At 45.9% G+C, this 25,729-nt stretch overlaps 1 protein-coding gene across 2 annotated transcripts; it reads right to left on the reverse strand.

The window, feature by feature from the left end:
- Positions 1-3,231: 3,231 nt before the first annotated feature.
- FUS (FUS RNA binding protein) lies at positions 3,232-13,335 on the reverse strand. Of its 2 annotated transcripts, none has more exons than XM_007186455.2 (15): positions 13,246-13,335; positions 11,668-11,692; positions 11,422-11,576; positions 10,533-10,677; positions 10,182-10,363; positions 9,757-9,964; positions 8,126-8,160; positions 6,565-6,597; positions 5,651-5,754; positions 5,166-5,295; positions 4,854-4,955; positions 4,595-4,718; positions 4,164-4,264; positions 3,900-4,047; positions 3,232-3,594 (listed from the first exon to the last, which is right to left on the reverse strand). In XM_007186455.2, the coding sequence occupies exons 1-15, from the start codon at positions 13,256-13,258 to the stop codon at positions 3,555-3,557; spliced, it is 1,545 nt and encodes a 514-aa protein (XP_007186517.2). In that variant the 5' UTR covers positions 13,259-13,335; the 3' UTR covers positions 3,232-3,554. The 2 variants fall into 2 exon arrangements, with proteins under 2 accessions (XP_007186517.2, XP_007186518.2); XM_007186456.2 differs by having other exon boundaries at positions 10,533-10,674; positions 13,246-13,326.
- Between the last annotated feature and the right edge of the window lie 12,394 nt (positions 13,336-25,729).

The following is a 25,729-nucleotide window of genomic DNA, read 5'->3' on the forward strand; positions in this document are numbered from 1 at the left end:
TACGTATTCAACTTAGACACACTGCTACAGAGAGAATCTGGCTCTGCCACCTCAGTCAGACGGTGACAGGTCTGCAGAAGCCTTCTCACATAGGGATTTGCCTTTTCACTCAGGGAAAGGGTATACAGGATGGGCCCACTTCCCCTCAAATTCTGGTTGGTGGGGTGGGGGTGGGGGACAGCCATCAAGCTAAATCTGACAGGTTCTTACCCCAAGCAGGCTGCAGTGAGGCCCTAAGGATCCTGCATGGAACAGCTACAAGGAATCAGCGCAATTGTGCAACACTGCCACCCTGAGGCACGCGTGCAGAATGCTACCTGGAAGGCCTGGCTCCTGCTTCCCTTCAGTTTCTTCTTCCCATACCCAACCCCACCCCCTCCTTGGCATTCTCTACCGGGAATGGCCTAAGCTCAGTTCCCCACTACACACAAGGAGTCCCCTATCTTCGACCCTGTAGTCCAAGCTCCCTTCCTGTCTCCAATCCCTACACTGGTGGCTCTCAATTATCCTTCATGTTAAAGGAGCCCTTCATGCTCGCACTATAACCCCAAGACAATCCAAGGAGCTGAACAGCACAACCCATCCACAGAGCACTATTCCCAGACCCAAACTCCTCTGACATACTTCTGTTCCTCCCTCAAAAATATTCAGGAATTTTAAATTCAATGGTCTCTTAAAGCTCTAACTGCTAACACCATAGGATTGAGGGGCAATTTCTACAAGCCCAAAAGTCAAACCTGCTGGCCAGATCCACTTGACACTACTTCCTCATTTCTTAATATACCCAGCACCATGAAGATTACCGTCTGCATGGGGAGGTGAACAACATAATTTTTGTGGAAACCTCCTAACTCTGAATTATTTCAAAATAAAAAGTTAAAGATGAAAGGAAAGAGGCTAAGTACTGAGGGCCCAAAGGCAGAAAAGGGAGTCTGAGTTCTGGAAAGACTGGAGAGGAATGGCTGCAGATGGGACCTCACACTGAGCTGAGCCTCTCACAGACTAGTAGAGGGAGTGAGACCTGGTTACAAAACCCCTGGTGGAAGACTGACAGGAGACCGGAAGTGGGAAGCAACATGCCTAAATAAAAATGTTAATGTGTTGAGTCTCATAGGGGCTGGACCCAGCAATGACTTAACCTCAGCCCTATATCCAAGTTACTGAAATCCAGCATGTGATGGGGAAAAGGTGAAAAGACTGAGAACTAAATCAGTGGAAGCAAACAGACCCGCAGCACACTTCAGCACACTTTTCCCCACCACAACCTACCCTCCTCACTCCTCCCTAGTTAGCCTGTCCCAATTCAAAAGAGCCAGGTGCCTAAGTGCTTCCAGACTGCAGGCCATTTTCCATAATTCAGTAATAATGTATTCTTTAGATCTCTAAGGACTAGCCTAAGATCCTCATCAGAGAAATTTGACTGGCTATTACTGGCCTAGTGCTTACAAGGGAATGCAGCAAAGAGCAGAGGGCCCGAAGTCCAACCCCCTTGAGGTCTCACTCCTATTTTCTCGCCAATGGATAAGCTGGCACCAGAATCGACAACATTCCCTCTGTTCCTAGTTCTGTCGTCATCCATTCTTTTCTCCTGGAAAAAGGACCCCAAACTGGATCTACCCACTAGACACTTGGGACTCTATTTTCTTTTACTTAAGAGCAAGGCCCATCACTGAAGCCCTTTAAAGGACAAGAACTAAATACTAACAGTCCCAGTCAGTAACTGGGTCTCACCCAGAGCTTCAACCTCCTTCACCGCTAGCAGTAGGGATGAAGGAACCACAACCAAACCCGAACACCAGAACCCCACCAGGTGAAGCACACACAATAAACTTCTCAGAGACATGGATAGTGCCATTCAAACCAAGCATCACTGTAAGAAAGCAGATCAAAAACAGCAGAGGCAGCTGACCGCACCAGGGAGAGAAACACTGCCATATCCTTGGCTCTAATTCTGAGGGTTTCTCGCATGTACCAAGTTCAGTAAACCAAATGAAAGCACTGCCTGGAGAAGCTCAGCCATTCTCCACCCACTCTTGGTAGAGCACCTCCACACAGTAGGGAGGATAACGCAGCTATTCCTTTTGACAAAGCCACAGCTTCCGTCTCAAATCACCAGAGATTGGAAGATGAAACAACTCTTAAGAAGAGAATACTTACAGCATACTTGACAATTTTAAACCAAGAGAAAAAGCACTTCCCACCAGGGGTCCCAGGCACTCTACGAGCTGTGCTTCTGACAGCAAAGAAGCCTGTTGCTGTTGGCTATAATTTTCGGTTCTGTACAACTAAAATTCAATTGCTTGGCAGGAATGGGCAAGTTTTCTAAACTCGGTTTGAGCTGGAAGAAAGGCGGGGGGGAGATTTTTGGGGTCAGGAAAGGCATGTAAGGTTGACGGGCACTAGCCTGAGGTTTCAGCTCATCAGCCCCACCCTTTGCCTTTCTCAAAATTATCAATGACCTCAGCCCTCTGGGTATGGGCAGGATGTAAACACGACCCAGCTAGACCACTGTCTCCCTACAGACACCTACCAAAGTCCCACCTTCAGGAAAACTAATGGGGGGGGGTCACCCTGAAATATAAAGAACTGCCTCTACCTTACTGTCCCAGCTAACCTCCCCCCTTTACCATCTCCTCTCCTTCCCAAGTCTCTTTCCCTAAAATTTAGCATCCTCTTAAGGCCTAGGCAAACAAACGTTCAGGACAGGAGTCTGTCCCTTTCAGAAAAATGATTTCAGAACGAAATGCCAAGAAATGAAAAAGAAGTGAGAAGAAAGGGACTCCTTCCTGGAGTCGACCATCTCCTGAGAAGTGAGAGCCACATCACCCATGCACTGGGCATGAAGTGAGCAAGGCCACGGAACACCGGCCATTAATTAGGTGCTCAGTTACTCTCCTTCCTGCAAAACACCCAACTGGCTAATAACTACGTGCTCCAATCATGATCAAGCTTGAATACCACCCCCAAAGCAACCTAATTTGTTTGAGCCCCACTCAGAAAAGTGCCAAAAGAGCCAAAAGGCCTTAAAAAAAGAACACAACTACTATAAATAATAAACTCACTAAAACCAGCATGTGAATAAACATGGTAAAAGAAAAACTTCCAAATGGTTGGACAATTCTGGGCCAACACACCACATGTTTCTCATTTACCCCTTTCATTCATCTAGTTATTACCATAACAGAAAAGTTTAATCTCTACTTTCAAGGATACACTTGACCTTTTCTCCCCTGAAACAAGTATCAAACACTTTATTCCAGTTCCTGCTAAGCGAGAACAAACAAATTATTCCAGTTCCCACAAGGCAGGTTGATCTGAAAGAGGAAAACTCCCCACATTCTTGACCTGGACATCAACGCTCCAGGAGAGTGAAGAGGGGGAAGAGGAAGAAAATTTAACTAAAATGATGGTTTTTAATGGGAACCAGAGATATGGTTACAATTACATAGTCCGACACAAAAAACCCGTGGGTGATCAGGAGTTGGAAGGTTACAAAATAATGAGGGTAACACTGGGTACAGGAAGAAAGCTGCTCCAGAACTTCAGGAGCCAGGCTAATACGGCCTCTCCCTGCGATCCTGTCTGTGCTCACCCCTGCAAGAAAGAGTATCCATTAGGTCTGAGTTACCAACCTCTCTACCCAACCCACCCCCGAAATCCTATCTGCCCCTGCTACCCAACCCCAAGAAATAGCTCGTATCTCCCTAGGTATATAGAGTACATGGGAGTCTACAGATTAGCTCCCCCAGATAATCTTCCTTCCCTCCTTCCCTACCCACTATGGTTACAGTCTCAGCTTTCCAACCTAGCCCTCAAAACGAAACCACTGTCCCAAAACCTTACAATCCCATGACCTCTGTTCAACTGTTCTACTTTCATTTCTATTTAGTCTTACTTACCTGGAGTCCATCTTGCCAGGGCCAAAGCCACCTCTGTCCCCACCACCCCGGCCCCCTCGGAAGCCCCCACGGTCCCCGCCTCGGCCTCGGTAGCCGCCCCGATCATAGCCTCCTCTGCCACCACGACGATCGTCTCCATAGTTACCCCCTAGGAAAAAAGAAACATGATATATCCCCATATCACATCCCCCAAATTCCTCCTACCTCCCCTCTAGCCTCCTTTTTGATCCCAACTCCTTACCACCAGCTCCGCCTCTTCCTTACCCATATGAGAGCCTCCTGGTCCCCCTCCTGGGCCATCTGGTTTAGGGGCCTTACACTGGTTGCATTCATTCCTCCAAGAGAAGTTCATGTTCTCACACGTACTGAGGAAAATAAGACAATTAGTCGGGGCCGGGGGGCGGGGTAAGACAAGACCTAGAATTACAAACACTCCAGTTACCTTACGTGAGGAAAATGAGGCCTCAGAAAAGCAAAAGGGCTTGTTTCTCAGGAGCGAGCCAGACAAAAACTGCAGGTTATTGAACCCAGTCCAATACCGTTCCCACTAGAGCTACCTCACCTAGGTGACTCCTGGCCAAGCCTGTCAAAGTGTAGCTTTGACATCTATTAGTCAGAAAACACAAGCTCTACCATAATACCAAAGGGCACACGTGTAAGAGGGCTGAGAAAAGAATTAAAGAAGTTTCACTCACGGATTAGGACACTTCCAGTCCCCTGCTCGCTGCTGTCCTCCACCGCCACCGCCGCCGCTGGGGAATCCTCCTCGGCCACCGCCACCACTGCCACCACCTCCATAGCCTCCACGGCCCATGGGTCCTAGTGCAGACACAAGAATAGGTCTGCTCCGCTTCCAAGTTTGGTTAACCTAACCTTCTCTCCCATGCAAACCCTTACCACCCTGCCTCCCTTCTCTCCCCATCACCTCTTACGCCAGCAGAAGTAGCTCCTCACCTCCTCGCCCTCGGCCTCCACGACCATTGCCACCGCCCCGATTGAAGTCTGCTCGCCGAGTAGCAAATGAGACCTTGATGGGATTCCCAGAGAATTCTTTACCTAAAGAAATAAAGGCGGTATAGAGACTTTTTATTAAGACCTGTGGGTCCAAAAACACACTTGGTACAATCAAGAGAAGACTCTGCCTTCTTGTAATAAGACCACACCAAAATAGGAGTGTTGGAAGACTCAAAGAAATCCTCAAAACACAGGCCGTTTCCCAAAGCTAGTTACCCTGTCCCCCACCCCTGCCAGCCTCCTCATACATACCATCAAACCAGTCAATAGCTGCTTTAGCAGAAGGTGGGTCATCAAATGATACTGTTGCCTCTCCCTTCAGCTTGCCTGTTTCCCTGTCTGTGTACAGATTAATCATGGGCTGTCCTGTTTTCTTATTTGTCTAAAGAAATCAATGTGAGATAACATCAGTCTTAAAGAAGACAGCACTATCATAACCATACCTTTCTTTCACGTAACTTGAATTAAAGCCATCAACTATAACTGTTTCTCACTTCAATATTAAAAGATGAAAGTAAAGATTATAGACTACAAATTCAAAAGTTTCAGACACTCCCTTTTTTATCAATTGTGCCTCTTTTGTGTTAAAATGTGATTCCCTTTAGAAAATGGCAAAGGCTAATGTTCTTTCCTCAACAAATGAAGCAGGCAACCATTAAGACTTTTTTTTTCACTAAGGTGTGAAATCCAAAAGCCTGCAGCACTGATAGAAAGCACCCACTCTGCTCCACAAGTACCTTAATGATACCAATCTGCTTGAAGTAATCAGCTACAGACTCAATTGTAACATTCTCGCCCAGGCCTTGCACGAAGATGGTGTTGTTGTCTGAATTATCCTGTTCTGCTTGTCAAACGCAGAAAGAAACATGAATTTGAAGAGAGAAAACAAGCAAAGGTAAAACAAGTCAGTGACTCTTAATAACCTAACTTTAAGAAATACTTGCTATTTTGCTTTCAAAGAAAAAAAACTCTAAAGCAAGCAATATACTTTGGTTTAGGTCAGACAAAAGAAATCCCCATCCCTTCTATTTTATTATCTGAGTACCAGTATGCCAGCCACTTCACAAATTTAAATTTAGTTTTACAACTACCCTTTGAAACATGTTGATACTCACTAAAGAAACAAGGGCTCAGGAGTTAACTGTCCAACCACACAGTAAGTACACCAGTTGTTTGTCAACGTTCAGTTGAAGACCCCCAAGTTAAGAAACCAATCTTACACTAAAATCCAGTATACAAACATAATTAAAACAAAAAATACACTAAGTGCTTCCCTTTATGTGTCTTTTTCATTCAATAATTTGGTTACGATCCCCATTTTTAAAAGCCACTGCTTTAACTGAACCAGCAGTTCAGGATTATGGTCCACACACAGATGCATCAGCATCTCCTGAAACTTGTTAGAAATGCAAATTCTCGGGCTCCTCCCGGACCTACTAAATTGCTGGGAGAGGAAGTCACCACATCAGGTATTTCTGATACATGGCTCATTTATAAATCACTGTTAAGTATAGCTACACCTAAACTCCATTCCCCACATTTTCCTTCTTCTCTACCCCACAGTTCTTCAGATCCCTTTAAGTTTCAAATAACATCCAGGAAAAGTCCTGACACCACTTGAGCCATTCCTTCATGCCACCTCTGGACTTACCAGAGTCATGACGTGATCCTTGGTCCCGAGGGCCTTAAGTGACATGAAATAAAAACAAAAAACAAAAAAACAAGGAAAGAGGAGCCGTTAGTCAACAGGCTGAGAAAGACAAGGAAAAAAATTCACACCAAATCCAAACTTTTGCAAAATATCAGGTAAGTGCTCACAGCCTCATTCCAAACCCTGTCCTGGGTTGTCTGCCCAGAGAAAAATCCTAGGCAGGTCTGGGGAAGACAGAGGCCCCTTTTCCTAAGACCTGTATGTAACTTGAGTCCCCACAGGGACAACGCCACACTTCAGAAAATGCTGCCTCCCCCAGCTCAGGCTGGGAAATGTCCTCAGCACAGACTGGGAGGGCCAGGAGGGAGACCCCTTGAAGTTAACAAACCAACTCATAGCTTGGCCCTGTTCTCTCACCCCAGAGAGAAATGGGCTCACCACCAGCAATGTGATATGCATCCATACCGTTTCTCCAAACTTTAACACCAAAGACACTTATCCCTTGTAGAACAATTTTTAATTTCATCTTTAGAAACCATTCTTAAAACCATGTTTGTTTCCCCCAAAACCATATGAAAATAAAAATCATACATAACAGCTATTATATTTTTAAAGCATGTCCCAGGGAACAGACCAGAAATCTTATTTCCATAATGCAGCCTCTATTTTTTTTCCAGAGACCATCTTTGACCAAAGTTTATCTGAATTCATCATAAATAAATATTGTACCCACACTCAATGACACCTAAATCATGAACCCAAGCCTTTGGCTTTAAATGTTGAGACAAATCAAGAAACCTTTTGTTAACCAAACCAGAAAAGTTCCAGCTTACTGGGAGACTTCTCAAATTTGCCATTTTTCCATGAATTCAGTTTGTGCTGTTTAAGACCTGGTTATTTCCCATGAGCCACACATACTCCCAACCTTTCTTGGAAGTAGTCCACACCTTCCTTCCCAGAGCTAGTTTCTATTTGCCCATCTGAATTGAGTTTAAATGCGTGTATGTAGAATCGCATTGACACCATTCAGTATTTAATAAATATATACCAACTTCACCATCCTCAGGGCAGGGCAATAGTTCACATCCCTCGTCCAGAATTAAAACATTTGGAGGTTGTTACATACACATACATACACACACGCACACGCACGCACGCGCGCACGCACACACACACACACACACTAACCTCGGACACACTGATCAAAAGGCTCCTAAAGCCAAGTCGGCCCCACGTGTTCCAGCACACACTCTCCAGTTTCTCATTACAGTGCTCACTAAGTGCCGGGTGTGGCAACACTCCTGTCAGAGGCCTACTTAAACACCTCTTATTAACCTGGGTCAAACCGAATTGGTACCAGATGCCTGCTGAGTCTTACCCCTGCCTGCCTCCAGGTTAGCACACATCTGGCAGCAGGTGGCATTCTACCCCACCCCTTTCTGGAGGTGGTTCTGGACACTCCAAAACCTTTGACACTTAAAACACGCTAAGACATCTGCAAATGAACAATCAGACAAAGCATTGCTGGGAGTTGGGAATTTTGGAAACTCTGTTCACTTACCACCAAATTTATTGAAGCCACCACGGTCACTTCCGCTGGAGAAGACAAGTTAGAAGAAAGGACATGAAGCTTCCAACGGCTACAAAAGGGCGGTTTTTGATTTTGTTCAACATTCCCCAAACATGGGTAGGTGTTTTGGGAAAATGATAATACAAATGGCTACTAAAATACATTCCCCTTCCTGACCACCCCTTGTCTGACCTTTGAGCATGTCACACACACGTGTGCAATTTCTCAGACACAATTTTTAAGGATTTTGCTTTAAAAGGTTATATATCTATTTCCTCTGGAAAAAAAAAAAGACCCATTTTCCTTGGTCGTTCTTCCGATGTAGCAGATGTTTTTTCCTCTTGTCGCGAGTGGATGACAACCCAGTAGTTGGTTTAAAAACCCTACCCCCGAATTACCCAGAAGACATTTCACACCAGGCTGGGGTAGCCCTGAACACATTTTTGTGGTTTTTTGCTTTGAAAGCAGCAAGCAGACCCAAACCCCATTCCATAAAAAGTCAAAACCAAAGGCAATTTCCCCTTAAAGCGAGACAAACTTAGCTAAGCCCTACCCTAACTACTGAGCTGTTTTTGATCTCTCCCCACCCCCGGGGTCACCCCTTCTACACTGTGAGAAGAGCGGAGTATTTTGCAATGTCACCTTTCATACCTGTGGCACATAAAATGCAGAGCAAGTTAACAGTCACATTAACAGTTGTTTTTCTTTTTAAAGTTTTGCATTAAACACACGCACACAACAGAGTTTTCCTTATTTTGTTTTTGAGATTGCCCCCACCCACCTCTGAATACTTACCATACACAAACTCTTTAAAAAACCTACTTTTTCCCAAAAAGGAGTAACACACTGACATTCCTCCCCTCTCAAGGGAGACAGAGTAGGGTCCTTCAAATCATATTTACCAACAGATTTGACAAATGCTTTAACATCAAATCTAAGGTTTTACTTCAACTTCAGCGGGAAGGGGAGGAAAGAAGGTCCAGTTGGACAAGTAACCAGAGGAAGGGGGACAGTGGAGCAAATAGGTGGGATACCACTGTCAAGCGTACTGTATTTTGTCCAAAAGGTCTGCACACTTCAGATAGCCCCATAAACCAAGTCACACACACAAAATCATTACTGTCAGTCAAATGAGTGCTCGTGGATTCAAATGACTACAGAATAAAGAGAGAGTAGCCAATTCCTGGAAGCTCAAGTCAGGTTAACCATTTACAACTCCCTCAGAGGACACATGGGAATACAAGTAACAAGTTTCCCTATTACCAGGAGTGGGATCATCGGTTTCCCTTGCAGAGAAAGAAGCCTTTACTTCCATGTTTCTTGCCTAGGATATCAATGACTCCAATCCATATACACCCATGTTTCTTTTTCTTCGAAAATAAAAGTGTCAGTACTCAAATCTCTATACAGAGGTGTGGGTAGAAGTTCAGGCTCCCAAGTTCTCACAAAAATAAAATGGGGATGTATGTATGAAGAAGAAACAGTCAATGCTCCTAAATCAAAGCCCTCACAAATCCCTAGAATAAGACTAACCATGCACTAAGGGACTAGGCTTCAAGGGAGATTCATGCAACCCTCCACACTGCTCACTGATGTTACTCCCTGGCTCACAAGACACCTACCCCATGCCGCCTCTGCCTCCACGGCCGCCTCCACGACCTCTGGGTTCATAGCCACCACTGCTGCGGCTGTAACCACCGCCACCGCCCCGGCCACGGCCCCCACGGTCCTGCTGGCCTCCCCCGTAGCCTCCGCCACCACTCTGGTCCTGATTGCCATAACCGCCGCCACCACTACTACTCATGGAGGACTGATCTTGGCCATAGTTACCTGTCAGGAAAGAAAGAATGCCTTTAAAAAACACGAAACAGACTGCGAGGTGGCATAAAACAGTTCAACTGCGCCAGGGGATAAATGACCATAAAAATTAAAAAATGAAGCTAGGAAACAAAGCGCAAGATTTTTAAGAACCCTTTTAGGGAACGGGTCGAGCAGGATACAATTCCTTACAAAAAGCAAGTATGAGACAAAGTTGAAAACATCTCACCTCCACCACCCCCTCCACCTCCACCGCTACTGTTGTACTGGTTCTGCTGCCCGTAGCCCTGAGGGGGATTATAGCTTTGCTGCTGTCCATAGCTTTGAGGCTGTCCACCATAGCCAGACTGCTGGCCATAGCCCCCACTCTGGGGCTGCCCATAGCTGCTGCTCTGAGAACTGCTACCGTAACTAGGGAAAAAGAAAAAGCAGAATCATAATGCCAGCATGTCCAAAACCTTCTTTCACTTTCAGTACATCCCATTCTCTGTACCCAACAGAGACCACCCCCGTTACTCCTCATGCTTACTCATGCACCCCTAATCTTTCAGTCCTCTCCCCTCTCCCCACAACTCCTTACCTTCCCGAGGTGCTGCTAGGAGCTGGCTGCTGGCCATAGCCAGGGTATGAGGACTGCTGCCCGTAAGACGACTGAGAACTTTGGCTACTGCCATAGCCACCAGCTGAGCCATATCCCTGGGGAGTTGACTGTGTGCCATAGCCTGCTACAAGAAAAAGAAAAAGGAAGTCACAAAAACTACGACGAAAGAGAAGAGGCAGGGAATGGGTTGAAGAAAACATTATATACCACCTAATGCTTCCCATACTTGAAAAGTCAGCCTCTTAGAAGATGCTCGGAAATCTTGCAACTCAGAGATCACCCTTCTCTTTTACCTTAAAGCTTAATATTCCAATTTCTACCAACTTCAGAGTTCCAATCTCATCCGACCCACACCAAAGCCAGCCTCCAGGACCACCACTAATCACAGCCCAAGAGACCGCTATTAATTAACAGCATTTTAACCTGCCCGTATGTGTGCAGTACAAATAAGACAACCCCATATTATTTACACTTCAGGACCTCAGGGCAAATTCCACCTCCTGGTGTATCATGTGATATACAGCAGTCTGACTTCAAACATCTTCAAGGAAGTCATTTTCTCCCTTTAAGTATCCGAAAGTTTTCTCCCTTTACGCAATACTACGCCCCCCGCCCTCCCATTTCACTTTCATTCTTAGGGGAAATGGGGAAAAGTGCAACATAAACAGAAAAGTAAAAAGTCAAAGAAAATAACAGGAAACAGAATTACAAACCAATTAAGCATTTTTGTTTGAAAGGACTCAAACACTGAAGTGCTTTAAGGGTCATAGACTGGTTAAAGGAAACATTTCAGCACTGCTTAGGTTTAAAAAAAGCAACATTCAGAAAGAGCAGGCAGAGGTGGGGTGACCCACTAAAAGAGACTCACTGTTCTGGGTCTGTCCATAAGAACTACCATAGCTGCTCTGGCCATAGCCTGAAGTGTCCGTTGACTGGCCGTAGCCACCGTAACTCTGCTGTCCATAGGGCTGATTGCTCTGCTGGGAATAGCCCTGCCCAGGCTGGGTTGGGTAGGCCCCATAACTGGAGAAAAAGACAAACCGTGCTCTCAGAAAAAAACACCTTCACCACCCTTGCCCTTGACAAACTCTGGAAGCCCAGAAATGACACTCACCTTTGGGTTGCTTGTTGCGTATAGTCTGAAAAACAAAAACACGATTATATTACCTTCAACCATTCCTAAGAGTAGACTAGAGCGAAAAATCTTAACTCAAGCTAGCTTTGGGGCCCCCGGAGAGGAAAGTCAACGAGGCATAAATTCCCACATGAAACATTAGTTGAGAAGAGCAACATGGCAGACGGTAGTCAAGTTTTCTTACAATAAAGAAAAGCAAAGAAATAGCGAATTTCTAGAGACCAAGACGCCTGAAGTATTGGAAAAAGCAAGAGTCTTGGTGAACAGCTATAATTTTCTGCAACTTCAATCGATGTCAGTCAGGAACTGCACAAATATACACATTTCCTTCTCACACCCGCTCGAAGACGAAGACATCACCAAGAGTCAAGCTAAAGTCACACAGCTGCTTCAGCAGAACAGGTTTTAATTCAAGCCAGAGGCAGAATTGTTCGGAACGTAGCCTCCACTTTCTCAATCCGAAAAACAAGAACGTCTCCAAAGAGGCCGCTCTTCACCCTTTGCCCAGTCTTGGAGACTGGAAACGGAGGCTTTTAATGCAAAGCTAGCTAACCAAGAGAAGAGCGCTCTTTGATCCCAAACGACGGAGATCACCATCAAAGAGCGGTCGCCTCGGGAGGCAAGTCGACTGGTACTCAAGTCCCCAGCCCTGTGGCTCCCCACGAGTGCGTTTTCTTATCTCCCTTGCCCGCCTCGGGGCTGTGGGGAGACTCGGTGAACCGAAGGAAGCGAAAGCGCTTTTAAAACGCCACATGTTAGACGCGCTGGCCAGATCCACTCGTCTCCCCGGTACAGGAAACGAGTCGCTTCCTCCCGCAGAAAAGGGCAAAAGGACCGGGAGAAGGTGTGGCCTCGGGCGGCTGTTCCTTTCAGTTCCCACCTCCGAGAGAGGAAATTTAGGCGGGAAAAGCCTCGGGCCGGGTCCCCAAGTCCGTTGGACCACCCCCAGCCGTTAAGCGCGCCCAAGCCTCCGCCCCCGCCCGCGTGGCAAGCGAGGCGGGAACGAGGCGGTCCCGCCCCTTCCCGAGGGACCCCGGGGGCGAGGCCCAAACCGGACGCGCGCCGCGGAGCCTCCAGCGAAGGGTCTCGCGACAAAAAGCAGGACCGACACGAGGCGGGGGGGGGGGGGGTTCGCGCCGCCAGAAAGGGGGGAGGGGCCAGCAGAGCGCGTGCGCGCTCCGAGTGCCCGGATGCAGCACTGCGACAAAGCGGGCCCGAGCGCGAGGCTGGGGACGAGGAGGAGAAACGGCTACAGGGACCGAGCATTTCCATCCGTGCCTCACGTTTCCAATCACCAAGAAGAGTCCCTCCCAACCCTCATCTCAAGGAAAGGGGCTACGAAGGGAAGACCTCCCGCCCCGCGCCAGGCGCCAGAGGAGCGAAACAAGATGGCGACATCGGCCTCCCCCTTCCACCCCTCTCCGCTGCTTCCCGCCAGTGGTGCGAGAAGACCCTACACGCGATCGCCGCCCAGGTCTCACCGAAAAACAAAAGCCCGACTAGGAGGCAACGAGGCCCGGGGCCGGCACGCCACCGCCGCCTCGCGCCCTTACATACCGTTTGAGGCCATGTCCGCGCACGCGCGCACAGGCCGACAATCAACAAGATTCCAACACCACAGCACCGACGCCTCGAGGACTGAGCAGCCCCGCCTCCTGCGTCGAGGTTTATGTACGCCTCCCCGCCTACGCATGCCGGGGGAACGCACCAACTGCGGAAAGGAAAGGGGGAATCATGGCCGACTCCTGCCACTCTTCAGGGAGTATAGAGGACCCTAGCAGGCAGAAAGGAAGCGTATTAACTAAGAACCTTGCAAATAATATATGTAATCCTCTGTTTTTCATACAAAGAAGTTAGATTTGCTTTGCAGGACTAATCCCACGATTCACCCTCACCCCTATGATTGCATAATGGTACGGCCCGATTACCCCCCTGGGGGCGGGGCGAGGGGCCCCGGGCGGTTGCGGGCGGAACTGTAGTCAAAGCCGGGAGTCGAGGGGCGGGAACCGAAATTCCTCAAGCTGGCCCCTTTCACTGGGCCTCACTTTCACTCAGGATGGAGAGCTCCTGCGCTCCATTCGCCTTACACTGCATCAAACGCATCCTCCCTCTGGCGCCAGCCTCCCTCTCTGGCTCTAGTGTTTCTCCACCGACAACACCCACCGACCCTCTCCCTGCATCTAGGTATTCACTCATCGTCTTTCAGGCTTGCGTCTCCTGAAGTCCTTACCAGGGTTTGTAGAGTGTGACGTTTGCCATGAAAGAAAGCATGGAGTTTAGCCCGGACCCTTGGGTCCTAGTCTGGTCAAGCACTGATCGCCCACCCACACGCTCACGGCTTGGCCCGTGAGTAGCTTGGCTTGACTAGCTCTTGGACGGGAAAGCCCGAACCCTCCGGATCTCAAAGAGCACTGAGATTAGATCTGGGATTTCCCAGCCTTTTTACTGATAAAGGGCTACTCTTTATTTTCCTGAAACCCTACCGAGGAACCAATGTGGAGATCCAATAATAACTGATATTTGTATAGAGCTGAAGTGGTTTCAAAATGCACAATTAATTGCTTTCCCATTACAGTCTTATGAAGAAAGTAAAGCTATCTCCATTTTACAGGTAAGAAAAATGAGACTCAGGCTGAGTGCAATCCATGATTATAGAACAGCTAAGGGTCAGGGGTCCTGATTTGAATCCAGGTCTGTGTGGCTGCAAAACACTCCTTATGTTGGTTATGCAAACACTTTGAAGTGTTCTGAAGCCTTTTCACTCCCTATAAGAGCAAGGACAAAAAGTGAAATTCAAATTAACTTGCAACTTGCACTCTAATCAGCCTTGCCTAGAGAAGGAAATTTGAAAGTATCGAATAAAACAAGACAAAGGAGGTTATTCCTGGTACATGTGCCATGCAGATTTTCCTTCCCAACTTACCTTTGACGTGGGTTCCAGAACTTCCTTTGTAGGTTAGACACGTTTTCCTAGAGAAATAATTGTGGGCTATGCCCACAAACTTCTACTGAATTCCTGACTTAGGCCCTAATGGCCCTTGAACACCCTGTCACCCACCCCACCCCCACTGGGAGGGCAGTGTGACACTGGAGTGAGGGCAAACAGAGGGAAGTCCATCACTCATTCATTCATTGATTCTACAAATATTTATTAAGTACCTACAATGTTCCAGGGACTGTCCAGGGTACTGAGGATGAATTAGTGTACAAAATAGATGAAGCAATTTAAAACACCCTGTCACCCACCCCACCCCCACTGGGAGGGCAGTGTGACACTGGAGTGAGGGCAAACAGAGGGAAGTCCATCACTCATTCATTCATTGATTCTACAAATATTTATTAAGTACCTACAATGTTCCAGGGACTGTCCAGGGTACTGAGGATGAATTAGTGTACAAAATAGATGAAGCAATTTAATAATAAAGCTAACATATAATAATAATAATATTTATATATAACGTATTTATAATAACATAACACTTTGATAAGGCTTACTAAGTATCAGGCAGTGTTCTGAGTGCTGTAAGTATAGCTTGTTTAATCTTATTCTTCACAATAAAATGTTGACATGAGGATTACATTTTACAGATGAACAAAAAGGCATGGAAAAGTGAAAAGCTGTGCCCAGGGCTACACAGAAAGTGGCAAAGCCAGGTTCCCAACCCAGGCAGCCTGGATCAGAGTTCCTGCTCTTAACCCCTGTGCTTCAGCAAACATCGCTTGAGCACTGCATAATATGTACCAAGCCTGGGGCAGACCTAGAGAGAAGAGGATAAAAAAATCCAGTCCCTGAGCCACAAGACCTTATAGCCAGTGGGCAAGGTGTGGGTGAGACCCACAAACCCCAAAGTGTATTTGAATCAAATGTGGTAAGTGCTGTAACATGGAATCAAGGACTGTGGAAACTCTTCTGGGAGAGCAAGTCATCCATCAGGTAGACAACCACAGAAGAGGAAAAAGAGGTGGTGACATTGAAGCCAGGCCTTACGGGATAAGTAGGATTTCACCAAGCAGCAGAGGATATGGTGTAACAGGCAGACAGAATGGCAAAGTCAAAGACGTGGGTGGGGAAGGGCACTCATGCAGCAGCGTGGCAGGGAGTAATAGGCTCAGACTGTGACTTCTGAAAGGCTACCTCAAGTGACTGTTTCTCCAGGCTTATCGCTCTCAGTGAACCTCTCCTGACTCACGAAACACAGGGGCCTCTCACTCCTACTTAAAAGTCTCCTAGCTTGGCATCCCTGCTCCGGGCCCTCCCCCCTTTCCCACTGTCCATTTAGCTCCTTCCCTGCATTCTCCTCCTCTGCTCGCCCTGCAGATAGCAGTGCTCTCCACAGTTCTGTGTTCAGCCTCCTTTGCTTCTTCCTTGAGACTCAAAATCCCCAACTGCAGCCTGGTGTGAAACTCAGCCCGCAGACAGGTTGTCTGTAGCCTACATGTTGTTTTTAATTTTTTTAACCATTTGCCAACACTAAAAATAGAGAAAAATCCGAACTTCTGGCTTTTCTTGAAAACTGGAGGCTCTGGCCATCCAGGGCCCACTTTCCCGCAGGGCAAGGGTCAGCTGGGACAAGAAGCTGCTGGGGCACGTGCTTGCAACTGACCAGAGTCTCCATTACTTCCTAGTATTCCTGACATGGAAGCCAGAGTCAATTGCCATTTATATCAGGTGTTTAACGTAGTTGTTCTTAGAGTGGAATTAAAAGCAAGGGAAAATATTTCTTCCCTTCAAAAGTAAGAAACCAAAGCAGGTCCTGGTTTTCAGGCCTCTACCTGGCCCTTGGAGGCAGTTGAGTTTGTGATTAGTTCCAGATCAGAGGTTCTTAACCTCTTTTTGTGCCAGAGTCTAGTGAATTCTGTGGACCCCTTCTTAGAATATTTTTAAATGCATAAAACAAACATTGTAAGAATACAAAGGAAACTGATTAAATGAAAACAGAGTTATCAAAATATTTCTTAAAAATAGCTTCGTGATCAAATATACAGACCTGATAGCATAATATCTGAATTTTGAAGTAGAACAGAATGTAAAAAATATTTTAAGATACCTGCAACAGCTGCAATGTGATATGAAAATTTCTGAGATTTCTGTTGGTGTCAAAGACCCAGACACTGCTGTGGTTTGTTGCCTATAGACAGCCTATTGAGAAAAATGCTAAATGTCAATTGGAGGTTAGTAAAAATTTAAATGTACTCTTTTCCTGTCCAAATCTGTGACCCCCCGTTGCTATTCTCAGACCCCTAGCAAAGACTCCAAGGTAAAAATTGGGCTGTGGACAATCTCATCCACATCGTGCCTTCAGCTCCCTGATGTGTAGGTCCAGCCGTGACGCTCCTGAGTTCCACGCCTGTCTCTTGATCATCTCCAGCCCAATTTTGTCCAGCAGATGCATCACGCAGGATTGGAGGCGGCAGTCATTTTTGGTACATTCAGCTGTTCCGGCCAGCATAGCAGCCCAAGCCTTTGGTCCTTCAGGTGTAGCTCTTGTGCAGGTTATAACATCCTTAGTATCACTAATGCCAATGGCATGAGGCAACAGCACTGGAATTTCCACTAGAAATTTTCTGTGGTATTGTTGGACCCTCAGCCTGGTATCTATTACTGGCTGGGAAGCATCCAAACTTGACTCTTAACCTTCTCAAAAAGTTAGTCACCACCTTATAATCCCTTTCTGCTTAAACTAAAATAGATTATATCATCTGCTACTGAGAACTCCAATTTATACCATTGTCATTGCAGCACTGTCTATATATCAAAATATTAGAAACCACCTAAGTGCCTATCAATAGGGGATCTGGTTAACTGAGTTATTATACAGCAAAATTTCTCGATCTCGGCACTATTGGCATTTTAGGACAGATAATTCTTTGCTGTGGGGGACTGTTCTGTGTATTATAGGATATTTAGCAACATTCCTGGCCTCTACCCATATTGGATGTTTGTAACCACCCCCAGTTTTAATAACCAAAGTTGTCTCCTGGCTGGAGGAGGAGGGGGTACAGAGTCACCCTAGACTGAGAACCACTGTGATACAGCTATACCATGAGATTAAGAAAATTAGATAGATCTAAGTGTACAGACACCGTGAGATTTTTTTTTTAATGAGGTGGATCTAAATGCACAGATATAAAGACTATCTAATCTCTATTATTAATGGGAGGAAGGAGCAAGGTACTGGACAATATGTGTGTAATATGCTATTATTTAGGTTTTAAAGTGAGGGAGGAGAGTTACTGATATATATATATATATATATATATATATATGTTTGTTTATGCATAAAATATCTCTGGAAGAAGAAAAAAACTAGTAACAGTGCTTATTTCTGGGGAAGGAGTCTGAGAAACTTGGGATTGAGTGTATGAAGGAAACTCACTTTTCCCTGGATCCTCCTTTATGTTTGAATTTTTTACCATGAATGTATATTGACCAAAAAGAAATTGACTCTTACACAGTGCCATAGCAGTAGGTGGTAAGAGGATGTTGTAGGGTGGGACCAAAGAGGCTTGATTAGGTTTGCAGTGAGCAGTGGAATGGATCAGGCTTCCCTATAATAGACATGATGACTTTTCAGCTGGGAGTCTACAAGATGAACAAGGCATCTGTCATCCCAAGAATGGCGTGAACAGAGGAAGGAGGAGAAGCCAGCTTGACCGAGGGCCTGTCCTCCAGACGCTGTGGCTGGGTCCCTGTCTACAGGGCTCATGGGGAAGAGCAGACAACATCCCTCTTCTCAGGAACTTTGAGAGGGATGGAGTGGGGCTTTGGGCCAGACCTGGGCACTTCTAGCCTGCAGTGTGTCTTTGTGTGACTTGGGAAGACATCCCTTCCTCCAGGCCAATATGGCCCAAGCAGGGCCCAAGGCTTAGCGAATAGAGCAGGAGCTGAATTTCACTCAGCCCCAATTTGCCTCTTGGAGACGAGTTTTCTGCGGGACAAAACCTAGACCACCCTAAGCAGAGGCCCTGAGGTGTAAGACAACTCTGCTACTTCCTATAAGTCAAAATAAGAATGAAAGAAAGTGACCTTGTAGGTCTAAGGTGAATATCAAATGATATTTCCATCTGCAAATCACCTGTAACGGGGCCTGGAACATAACTGCATGAATAAATGTCCTTTTCTCTCTCACCCGTCCTTCAAGATGCACAGCTTCAAGTAAGAAATAATTGCTTTATTATTTCCTTGGGCAGCGCCCAGGACAGGAAGTGCCGCTGGCTGGCGGGGCGGTTAACTCAGTTTCTGTGTCTCTGTGGGAAGTCGTCATGATAAACGGAACTGGGAAAGTAAATACTGGGCAGCTCACTGGGCTGTGCTAAGAGAAAACCTGCTTGGACCGGCTAGGAAAGGGCCACACGGTTCACTGGGTCTGAGCAAGAATGGCAGAAAGCCTCCTAGGAGGCAGAGCCAGGAGACAGAAAGGACACGGGGTGAGGAGTTTGGTGGCCATGGTGACACCAAAGGGCACAACTGTCCTGTCATAATGGCACATCCACTTCCAAATGGGTTAGAGGTCCCAGGGGAACAAACTGGCCAGCCCCAAATACTGGTACCCGGTTCATGAAAATGAAACATGAAAGGCTCTGGTGGCATTTCCGCATCATTGCCTGTCAGGGAGGGTCTCTCGCTCTGCAGACAAAGGAAAAAGGAGAAGGGCTGAGAAAAGGTAGCAATACAGGGGCTTCCTGAGAAATAAGCAAAAAATCTGAAAAAACTTTATGCTTGAGTTGTTTATGCAAAGACCTGAACATGCCAAATATATTTTGTTCAAATTCATTTGCATATTTTGACAGGAAGATACAAGTAAGAGGAAAGTTCGCCTTACTTTCTTTGTGGGGCAACTAAAATGAAAACTACACATATAAAAAATTGTTTCTAATGAATGTCCAAAGGAACTATCTAGGGCCTTAATATCCACTTACGTAGTTTTAATTTTTCTAGGCCACATTTTAAGAAGTAAAGAGAATCAGTGAGATATTTTACACTCTTATTTTTTCAAACTATGTCTTCAGATCTAGTGGGTCACCAAGATGAGCCTAGCCAAACTGCAATGAATTCTGTTTCCAACTAAACAGGTTTTGAGGGGTCTTTTTCTTTTTAAGAATTTTGCTCTAAGGCTCCTGCCTCTTAGCTGATTAGAAACCAGAGAACTTAGCAACTCCTCTTTTTTTTTTTTTTTCTGGCTGCGTTGGGTCTTCGTTGCTGCACGCAGGCTTTCTGTAGTTGCGGCACGCAGGCTTTCTGTAGTTGTGGCGAGCAGGGGCTACTCTTCTTTGTGGTGCACGGGCTTCTCATTGTGGTGGCTTCTCTTGTTGCGGAGCACGGGCTCTAGGCGTGCAGGCTTCAGTAGTTGTGGTGCGTGGGCTCAGTAGTTGTGGCACACGGGCTTAGTTCCTCCGCGGCACGTGGGATCTTCCCAGACCAGGGCTCAAGTCCGTGTCCCCTGCGTTGGCAGGTGGATTCTTAACCACTGCACCACCAGGGAAGTCCCGCAACTCCTTTCTTTAGTGAAAGCTTCATATGAAACAACTTAGGAAAGTGTTGCTTAAAAAAAGAAAAAAGTGTGAAAAACATGGCATAGTAAAACTGAGAGATTTGCTTCTCATTTCAGGGGTTTTCTTTTTTTTTTTTTTTTATTTATTTTTATTTATTTATTTTTGGCTGTGTTGGGTCTTCGTTGCTGTGCGTGGGTTTTTTCTAGTTGCGTCGAGTGGGGGCTACTCTTCATTGCAGTGCGTGGGCTTCTCATTGCGGTGGCTTCTCTTGTTGTGGAGCACGGGCTCTAGGCGCACGGGCTTCAGTAGTTGCAGCACACGGGCTCAGTAGTTGTGGCTTGCAGGCTCTAGAGCACAGGCTCAGTCTTTGTGGCGCACGGGCTTAGTTGCTCCGCAGCATGTGGGATCTTCCCAGACTAGGGCTCAAACCCGTGTCCCATGCATTGGCAGGCGGATTCTTAACCACTGCGCCAGCAGGGAAGTCCTCAGGGGTTTTCTTACCTGATGGTCCTTACTGAAATAAGAAGACATCATGGGTAAATTTGGCTTTAGTAATTTTTAGGTGGAAATGTATTTCTTCTCTGCAGTAGAAGAAACACATCGTTCCGTCATCCAGAAACCTAACCACCATTGAGTGTAAAATTGGAGATACAGGCATAGTTTATTATTGTCCACAGGGAAAAATAATGTAGCTGTGCTCAACATAATTGTTATCTGCTACTTTTTCTATGACAATAGGAAAAACCCTCTGAACCAGTACCAAAGTTGTGTGGAAATTTGCTTATAATCATATCAAAATGTATCTAATTATAGTGGAGTTACGAGGTTGTAATTCACCAGGGCTTGTCTGTTTCAGAACTTCCTTTTACTAGTGCAAGACAGCAAGTAGTATTTGCAATGATGGTTCAAATAAACTCTCTGGGTGAGAGTTTTCCTGTGTCATCTTGAATTCATTTCTAGAACTCTTATTCAGCAGTGTTATCTAAAGAACGTAATAAGCATTTGAATATACTCAAGTACCACAGAGTAATTGGAATTTATCAGGAAAAGCTCAGGATGATCTAGGATACCCTTGTTCAGCTTTAGCCTAAGTTTTTAATTACAGTTGTCCTTTGAACAACACAGGTTTGAACTGCAGGTCCACTTACAAGCAGTTTTTTGGTTTTTGTCTTTTTTCCAATAAATACATACTGTAGTTCTACACGATCTGCGGTTGGTTGAATCGTCAGGTTTTGGAACCATGGATATGGAGAGACCTCGTATACAGAGGAACCACGTGTACAGAGAGCCGACCATAAATTACAAGTGGAAGGTCAGCGCCCCTAACCCTGCCGTGATGTTCAAGGGTCAACTGGATTACAAAAAGCAAATAGTTGTGCAGGACCTACTTTAACTAGTAGTTCTCAATAATTCAGACTTTTACTTTAGCCTCTAAAACTTCTAAGGAATAGACCTTTAATTTTTAATCTCTGTTCCCTGGAAACACTATATCTTTCAAAAAGAGGCCAAGGGGGACCTCCCTGGCGGTCCAGTGGTTAAGACTTCATGCTTCCACTGCAGGGGGCGTGGGTTTGATCCCTGGTTGGGGAACTAAGATCCCGCAAGCCATGCTGTGTGGCCAAAAAAAAAAAAAAAAGGCCAGAGGGCAAATGGACACAGACCTAAAGATAAAACATGTTCTGAAACATGTTCTGATGTTGAAAAGTGTGGGAAACCTGGAGAATCATTACATAGAAATGGTAAAATAAAACACAATGAGGTGGCTTCCCTGGTGGTGCAGTGGTTAAGAATCCGCCTGCTGATGCAGGAGACACAGCGTCGAGCCCTGGTCCGGGAAGATCCCACATGCCGCGGAGCAACTAAGCCTGTGCGCCACAACTACTGAGCCTGTGCTCTGGAGCCTTTCAGCCACAGCTACTGAAGCCCACGCACCTGGAGCCCCTGCTCCACAACAAGAGAAGCCACCGCAATGAGAAGCCCGCGCACCACAATGAGGAGTAGCCCCCGCTCGCCACAACTAGAGAAAGCCCGCGCGCAGCAATGAAGACCCAACACAGCCAAAAACTAATTAATTAATTAAAAACTTTTTTTTAAAACCCACAATGAGGGACTTCCCTGGTGGTCCAGTGGTTAAGAATCCAGGAACTAAGATCCCACATGCCGTGGGGCAACTAAACCCGAGTGCCACAACTAGAGAGAAGCCCGCAATGAAGACCCAGTGCAGCCAAAAAAAACCCAAAAAACAAAAAAATAAAACCAATGATGTAAGTACCCCCCAGCAACACAGGGAAAGAAATGACAAGGAACTTCCTGTAACAGGAGAGCCTGTGATTTTATAAATGGGATAATACAAAAATAGATTCCAACAGCAGGAACTCCAGTTGGCATGCTGGGGGACCTTATGGCCGTAAGTGTCTGATGAGCTGGCTAGGAGCACCGTTGGAACCTGCACAAGGAGCCACAAGGGAACAGCAGAGCAGAGCCACCACACTGCTTTAACAGCCCTGCTGGCCATCTCCTCTGAAAATTATATCAGTACTCTTAAAGCCCAGATGGATGGGCAAGGATACATCCCTATGAATGAAAGCTAAAGCTCTGCCTAGCACTATAATTTAAATGTATACTTTGTGTAATAATACACGTCATAAAACAAATATTTGGGGGAAATGTATATAGGTATGAAAACAAAGAAAGGAAGAAGAAAGGAACCCCCAAAAGCTTTTCTTTATGTAGGTTACGTCTATCTATATTTACTGTATTGGAAATTAAAACTGATAATTTTTTTAAACACAAGAACACACAAGCACACATTTCGTTAGCCATCGGAGTGATAGCGTCATCACATGTTACGTAGTCTCTGGAAAACTCCAGAGAGTGAAAAAGCAAATAACCTTTTGGTATTATCATGAAAATAGTTTTGATCTTGCCGACCCTACGAAAGGGTTTGGGAGCCCATAGAGGTCCCCAAACCTCACTTTGAGAACTGCTGTGCTAAATTATCATGCTGTGGCAATAACCCCAGTATCTCAGGAGCTTAACACACGTAGGTTTATGTCGTGCTTATGCTTCACGTCCACTGAGGGCTGACTGAGGGCTCTGCTCTGCATCATCCAGCCTGGGGCCAGGCTGGAACATTGCTCATTACCGGGGCAAGGGGAAAAAGCCAGTGCTAGAAGGTCCCAGCATTAAAATTCTGGCCTGGTAGTTGCACATGTGTTGGAGGAGGTCATGGAGAGGAAGTGACCACCAGTTGACATCAGAAAGCTGGACCCAGTCTTTTGGAGGCTCCTCACCCCCCCACACCCCCGTCCTTGGAATGTACTCTCTGCCCATTGTTCCCACAGTGGGAGCTATTACAAGGAGGTAGCCTTGAGAGAGTATGGTGTTGCTGAGACCATCTGGACAGTATACATGACTAAACCCAGTTAAGGCCTCTATATAAACTTCTAAGATTCTGGCTGGCAGATATGGAGATCTACTCATCTGTGGCCGCCCAAGACAAGCCTCGTATGTAAGTTCCCTTGCTTATTACACCTGCCATCTACCAATCTGGAGTCTGGAGTGGTCTGCTTCTTTCTTCGACCTCTCTTTGCCCTTTGTTTATGGGGCCAGTTGGTGAACCAACAACATAGCATTTCCACTCAGAGCTCATTGGCCAGAACTAGTCACATGACTCTAGGGGGCCAGGAAGTACAATCCTGCCATGGGAAGAGGATCCTTTCTCCTTGAAGAGATTTTTCTTTTTATTTCTTTTTTTTTTTTTTTTTTTGGCCACACAGCAGGGCATGCAGGATCTTAGTTGCCTGATCAGGGATCAAACCCGTGCCCCCTACAGTGGAAGCGCAGAGTCTTAACCACTGGACCTCCAGGGAAGTCCCCGGAACTTTTCTTTTAAATAGTGGAAGAAAGTCTTTTACAGAAGCTCCAGCAGAGTTTCTGAAGAGAAAGTCCAGCAGAGACCCATTATGTCATCATCAACAGTTTGGTGACAAACATCCAACATGCCTGGTCTGGATATCTTGGGAAAGCTGTCTTATCAGATGTTGTCTCTTTCAGTTCTAGGAACTCTTTACTTTCAGGACACCAGATAATGTGCAGGTCCAGTCAGGGTTCAGTGCTTCCTTTAGGTGTGTCACATGAATCCAAGGGTCTATGCCTTGGAGTTTGACAACCCAAGGGCTGGTTAGCAGAACCTGATAGGGGCCTCTCCAGTGAGGTTGAAGAGAGTTCTTCTGAAGATATCTTTTCCAATAGACTAAATCTCCAGGTTTCAAGATGTCATGTTTAAGGTCTTCATCTCCCAAGGGCACACTGTGAAAAGATTGCTCTACCAAAGCATGATTATTATTATTTCTTTAAACGCTTTTCTCTTTTTTTTTTCTTTCTCTTTATTTATTTCTTTTTTGGCTGCATTGGGTCTTCATTGCTGCATGGGCTTTCTCTAGTTGCTGAGAGCAGGGGCTACTCTTCGTTACAGTGCACGGGCTTCTCATTGTGGTGTCTTCTCTTGTTGTGGAGCACGGGCTCTAGGCGCACGGGCTTCAGTGGTTATGGCACTCGGGCTCAGTAGTTGTGGCTCGCGGGCTCTAGAGCGCAGGCTCAGTAGTTGTGGCACATGGGCTTAGTTGCTCCGCGGCATGTGGGATCTTCCCGGACCAAGGCTCGAACCTGTGTCCCCTGCATTGGCAGGCAGATTCTTAACCAGTGTGCCACCAGGGAAGTCCAGCATGACTATTTTTAATACAAGCAATTATGCCTTTGAAATATTGGAGTATCTCTCCTTTTATCAGTTGTGGGTCAAAAGAATCAAGAGCCAAGTGCATTGGATGACCTGTGACTATCTCAAAGGATAAGATTCATGGGTTCCAAAAATGGGTGGATCTGAGATTTAGAAAGAACAACAGCAGTACTTTTGACCAAGGTATTTGGAGGGTCTCTATAAACTTTGCCAATTGAGTCTTAATAATGCCATTAATGTGTTCAAGTAAACAAAAGGAGCGAGGGAATTCCCTGTCGGTCAGTCCAGTGGTTAGGACTCCATGCTTTCATTGCCAAAGGCCACCCGTGGGTTCAATCCCTGGTCGAGGGTGGCATGTACAGTGAAAGTTTTGTAAAACGGGCCAAACAGCACAGACTTGTTGAAGTATGTGGCAAGTAAAATGGGTTCCTTTATCACTATGAAATACAAAAGGAGTTCCCCAAGTAGGGGTAGATTTTTCTAAAAGGATTTTAGCCACAGAAGAGGCAGTAGCCTGTCTACAAGGGAAGGCTTTAGTCCAGTGTGAAAACATGTAGACCATGACTAAAACATTTATACCCATAAGATGGAGGAAGTTGTATGAAATCCATTTACCAGATTTCAAATGGTCCATTAGGCAGTTTAAAATGTCCAGGAGCAGTACAAACAGGCTTCCCTGGGTTATACTTCAGACAAGTGGGACAAGTGAGGTAGGCACTTTTTGTGGTGTTGTTAATGTTTCCTCACCAATATTGGTTCATGAATGCTATTATTTTATTAGTAGATCAATGGTTTAATGCATGTACAGTG

The sequence above is a fragment of the Balaenoptera acutorostrata genome, chromosome 15, assembly GCF_949987535.1.
Source record: "Balaenoptera acutorostrata chromosome 15, mBalAcu1.1, whole genome shotgun sequence".
Taxonomy (NCBI): Eukaryota; Metazoa; Chordata; class Mammalia; order Artiodactyla; family Balaenopteridae; genus Balaenoptera; species Balaenoptera acutorostrata.

Excerpts from the sequence above, each read along its gene's own strand:
- FUS (XM_007186455.2), bottom strand. Across the intron at positions 11,577-11,667 it reads ACGCAACAAGCAACCCAAAG|TTATGGGGCCTACCCAACCC; the intron begins GTGAGTGTCATT and ends CTTTTTCTCCAG. Across the intron at positions 3,595-3,899 it reads CCTGGCAAGATGGACTCCAG|GGGTGAGCACAGACAGGATC; the intron begins GTAAGTAAGACT and ends TCTTTCTTGCAG.